This window comes from Oratosquilla oratoria, chromosome 27 (assembly GCF_046742065.1).
Source record: "Oratosquilla oratoria isolate Oo_2021 chromosome 27, ASM4674206v1, whole genome shotgun sequence".
Classification (NCBI taxonomy): Eukaryota; Metazoa; Arthropoda; class Malacostraca; order Stomatopoda; family Squillidae; genus Oratosquilla; species Oratosquilla oratoria.
Genome location: NC_134803.1, coordinates 55,974,620 through 55,979,619, shown reverse-complemented (window position 1 = coordinate 55,979,619; position 5,000 = coordinate 55,974,620). Strand labels below are relative to the sequence as shown.

Below are 5,000 nucleotides of genomic sequence, written 5' to 3'. Positions count from 1 at the left end.
ACACACACACACACACACACACACACACACACACACACACACACACACACACACACACACACACACACACACACACACACACACACAAAGTGACGTGGCTAAAAGAGAGTGTACACCAGGATGCGCTGATTTGTAACCCAGGTCCCCACACGTTACCCCCATGTACGCTCAGACGGCCATGACAGAGTCGAGTCTGACTAAAATATGAGCAGAAAAAAGGCAATTCGAATTGATGCAACGAGGAACCGGTCTAATTAGAACTTAATAAAGGTGGATATAATTGAAGCCAGCCATAATTAAAAGGGAATTAGGTAGGTATACTTAAATACAAAGGACATCGCTATGAAGGGCCTGGTGAGCGTGGACTTCATTAAAACGAGATAAAGTGAACTTTTTCGAGAAGAGACTTATTCAAAGTGATGTGTGTAAGAGGTGGCGGCCATCCCTGGAGGCACCAGATTAAGGAAGACACCAAGGAAAAGGAGGTTTCACTCCTAAGTACCACAGCGAGTGGCTGTATCTACCAAACTGTATCAAGCGTAATCGTCTCCGTCGACCAGTTACGATGCTCGTAAGTCTACGAGGTCGTGAACGACTCACTCGCATCGTAAACTTACGACACAGAGACATCCCCTGCTACGGTACCTGGAAGAATCGCGGTTGTACACGAGAAACGAGTCTTCGACTTACCAAGGCTCGTGAGGGCAGAGGCTGCGGCCTGGGTGTCTTTGCACTTCATGGCGAGGACGAGTTGGTATCGGTGAGAGGTAAGAGCCTCCTTGTAGTTCCCCTTGCTGAAGTAGGCACTCCCGAGGTTGCCATGGGCACGGCACTCCCCGGCAATGTCCCCCAGGGACTTGGCGACGGCCAAGTCTTGCTGCATGTAGGAGACAGCCTGGGAAGGAGAGAGGAACGAAAATAGAAAACAAACATAAGAGCACAGAAAAAATATTTCTTAAAGAAAGAGAGAAAGAGAGAAAGAGAGAGAGAGAGAGAGAGAGAGAGAGAGAGAGAGAGAGAGAGAGAGAGAGAGAGAGAGAGAGAGAGAGCATGATAAAATGGAAATCTCTATAAAAGTGGTGTAATTGGTAGAATAGAAGCTGGAACAAAATGAAGAGCAAAACTTGGATGACAATAATTTACTCAAAACTTGAAGTTAAAACAGTCATAGCCATCCGCAAAGCTGCGCGACGCCCGGGCGTGATAGTTTGAATTACATCACTGCTACTAGCAACTTGTTACATTATATATATATATATATATATATATATATATATATATATATATATGTATATATATACATACATACATATATATTTATATGTATGTATGCATATATTTGCATATTTATATCAAATGTCCAAAATGTGGCACCACAGTCCAAGAGTGCCTAAAGGTAACAGCGAATGAGTGTACCAACCTTATCCAGGGAGTTCAGAGCCCAGTAGGCTGAACTGAGAGCTGAGAAGACCGACCCTCGAAGTTTGAGTGAGCACGTGCCGATCTTGAGGGCCGATTCGAGGACGACTACGGCCGCGGCGTAGTGGCCCGCGGCCAGGAGCTCCTGCCCGATGACGGAGATGATGACGAAGGGGGACTTGTCCAGGCGCATCGTCTGGAGTTGGCGGTACGTCGGTTCTAAAGTCGCTGTTGAGGGGAAAGAAAAGACAAATTTGAGAATGTTGTACACGACATATATGATGTAGTCACTAAAGAGTATTACCAATGGATGTCCATGTGGAGAAATACTGACAATGTGCCACATTCTCCACGAATGACAAATGGGTACTCATAGCTTCGGCTAAGACCCTAAGGAAGCAAATGTCACTACATAAGAACATAGGAATGAAAGAGACTGCAAGAGACCATAAGGCCTACACTAGGCACTCCATAAAACAGTGCATATGATTTCTGCACGACAAGATATGATGACGATCATGACTGATTTTGAAATGTTGTTAGGAGGATAAGAGAGTGCTCATAATGAATGTCGTACCACCAGAACCACAACAACTCAAACTCCAGTGGCGCCTTGTCCACCACCACCTCCACCACCACAACCGCCACGATGGAAACCAATTTGTCATCTTTCTGGTTCTTGTAAGAGGTTCTTCATCTCGAATATATTGTGGTCGTGTCTATATGTTACCAGTAAACTTGTGTTATTCGCTTATAAGATACACCCACCCTTTTTGGGGGGGATTCCTACTCTAAGTAATTTATGTATTTTATTTGTTATTTACATTATTATAGTTTTTATTTATTGTTTTATTATTAATATGGGTTTTTTTTCGCATCCGACCTAGGTATGGATCAAAAGGTCTCCTGTCGGCATGCTCCGCCTTTGTAATCCTTTGTAATCAAAAACTCATGGATGCCTTAAAACCGTTCAGATCCCATTGGAAGTGGGATAGAAAAACATTATAAAGAAAAAACGTAAAATGTCATAAAAATCTTATCACTTTGACATCTTCAAAATGAAATTAAGGTCGTGGAAATACGTCCTCTGTGGAGCCAATCACCTTTGAGATTGTTATTTGTTCTGCATCGAAGTCTCCGTAACTTAAAAAAAATCACTTCGATTCGTTTTGAAACCTGATTAAACTTAAGAGATCTTAAAATGGCATTGATATCTGCTCCCAAAGAAAGCAGAGAGAAAGAAATGGTAACATAAAAGAGGATTAATTCAAAGAAGAGGAAGACAAAAAAAAAAAAAAAGAGAAATTGAATGAAAACTTTAGACTGAATGCGATGCGGGGGGACTGAAAAAGGTTCAATTATCACGTGGTCATGAATAAAGGCGACAACTCAGAAAAACCAAATCAACTGTTACAACCGAAATACCTGGATTCTGTAAAACGACGAAGAGGGACAAGGTGGAGTCAAAAGGAATGAAGGAGGGAAGGAGAGAAGGAGGGAAGGAGGGAGGGAGGGAAGGAGGGAGGGAGGGAAGGAGGGAGGGAGGGAGGGAGAGAAGGAGGGAAGGAGGGAAGGAGGGAAGGAGGGAGGGAGGGAGGGAGGGAGGGAGGAAGGGAGGGAGAGAAGGAGGGAAGGAGGGAAGGAATGAAGGAGGGAAGGAGGGAGGGAGGGGCGGAGAGAACAGACTAGGAGACCTAGTTTTATCCTATGGAAACATATAAACGGGACACCACTTGCATAGACAACTTCTTGTACATTACAATTAAACCAAAGAATAAATACAAATTGTCATTAATCACAGGACAGTGACCACTTTTCTTCATCATCATCATTATCATTATTATCATTATCACTGTTACTATCGCTGATGTTATCAATATCATTACCATCATTATCAACTCACGTGGTTGGAGGAGATAGGGAAGAACAGCGTAAAAGAAGATGGGAAGAGGAGGAGTGGGAGGTGGAAGCGGAGGAGGAGGAGGAAGAGGAGAATGACGAGTAGGTGGAGGGAAAGCAGGAGGAGGAAAAGAATAAGGGGGAGGAGAGGGACTTGGAGGAAGAGGAAGAGAAGAAGGAAGAGGAGGAGAAGGAGGAGGAGGAGGAGGAAGAGGAGGAGGAGGAGGGAGAGGAGGAGGAGGAGGAGGAGGAGGAGGAAGAGGAGGAGGAGGAGGAAGAGGAGGAGGAGGAGGAGGAGGAGGAGGAGGAGGAGAAAGAGGAGGACGAGGAGAATGACGAGTAGATGGAGGGAAAGCAGGAGGAGGAAAAGAAGGGGGGGAGGAGGAGGAGGAGGAGGAGAACAGGATGCACGAGGGAAGAAAAATTGGTCGGGTAGGAGGGAGGGAGGGAAGGAGGGTGAGGGTGTGAGGGAGGGTGAGGGTGTCTTAGATGAAGGAGAACTAATAGGGGAAGACGGACAAAGAAATCGCTACCACTTCTCCCCACCACCACTACCACCACCTCAAACAACGCCGTCACTACTTTCACCACTTTCACCAACATCCCCACCACCATCACCACTATCACCATCACCATCACCACCATCACCATTACCACCATCACTATTTTCACCATTTACCCACCACCATCCCCAGTACCACCACCAGTACCATCACCATCACCACCACCACTACCATCATCACCATCACCATCACCGTCACCATCACCATCACCATTATCATAATGATCAAAAGATCAACGACTACACCAGTGGAGAAGAACAGATATAGAGGAGTACGAAGAGGGTAAGGTGATGAGAATAAAGATGGAGAAGAGGAGGATGAGATTGAAAAATAGGAGGAATGGGAGGAAGAAAAGGAGGAGGAGGAGGAGGAGGACGAGGAGGAGGAGGAAGAGGAGGTGTGGGAGGGGGTGAAGAGAGGCGAGGACCCAGGAGAGGGAAGGGATGTCTGCAACGTCCGTTGGTGTTAACATCACACGTTCTAATTAGCGCATAGAGTGAGGAGGAGGAGGAGGAGGAGGGGTGGGTCCTGGAGGAAGAGAAAGGAGGGAAGGGGGGAATGAAGAGGAGGAGGAGGAGGAGCAGGAGGAGGAGGAGGTCGGGGTGGGTCCTAGAGGAAGAGAAAGGAGGGAAGGGGGGAAGGAAGAGGAGGAGGAGGGGGAGGAGGAGGAGGAGAAGGAGGAGGAGGAGGGGGTGGGTCCTGGAAGAGAAAGGAGGGAAGGGGGGAAGGAAGAGGAGGAGGAGGAGGAGGAGGAGGAGGAGGAGGAGGAGGAGGAGGAGGAGGAGATCGGGGTGGGTCCTGGAGGAAGAGAAAGGAGGGAAGGGGGGAAGGAAGAGGAGGAGGAGGGGGAGGAGGAGGAAGAGGAGGAAGGGAGAGGATGAGAAGATAAATGTAGAGGAAGAGGAAGGGTAGGCAGAGGAGGAGGAAGAGAAAAGAGGGAAGGAGGGAAGGAAGAGGAAAAGGAAGAGGAGGACGGGGAACAAGGGGAGAAGGGTGAGGATGAGAAGATGAATGAAGAGGAAGAGGAAGGGTAGGCAGAGGAGGAATAGGAGGAATAGGAGGTGGAGTAGGAGTAGGAGGATGAGGAGGAGGAGGAAGAAGAGAAGGAGGAGGAGGAGG

At 47.2% G+C, this 5,000-nt stretch overlaps 1 protein-coding gene across 1 annotated transcript in view; it reads right to left on the bottom strand.

Moving 5' to 3' along the window:
* The window catches only part of LOC143040093 (tetratricopeptide repeat protein 28), a 374,508-nt gene that overhangs the window by 44,059 nt on the left and 325,449 nt on the right, over window positions 1-5,000 (bottom strand). Inside the window, exons 4-5 of the mRNA XM_076210776.1 lie at window positions 1,421-1,647; window positions 691-895 (exon numbers count right to left, since the gene is read on the bottom strand). Of these exons, the coding sequence (XP_076066891.1) occupies window positions 691-895; window positions 1,421-1,647 (432 nt within the window). The remainder of the gene's footprint in view (window positions 1-690; window positions 896-1,420; window positions 1,648-5,000) is intronic.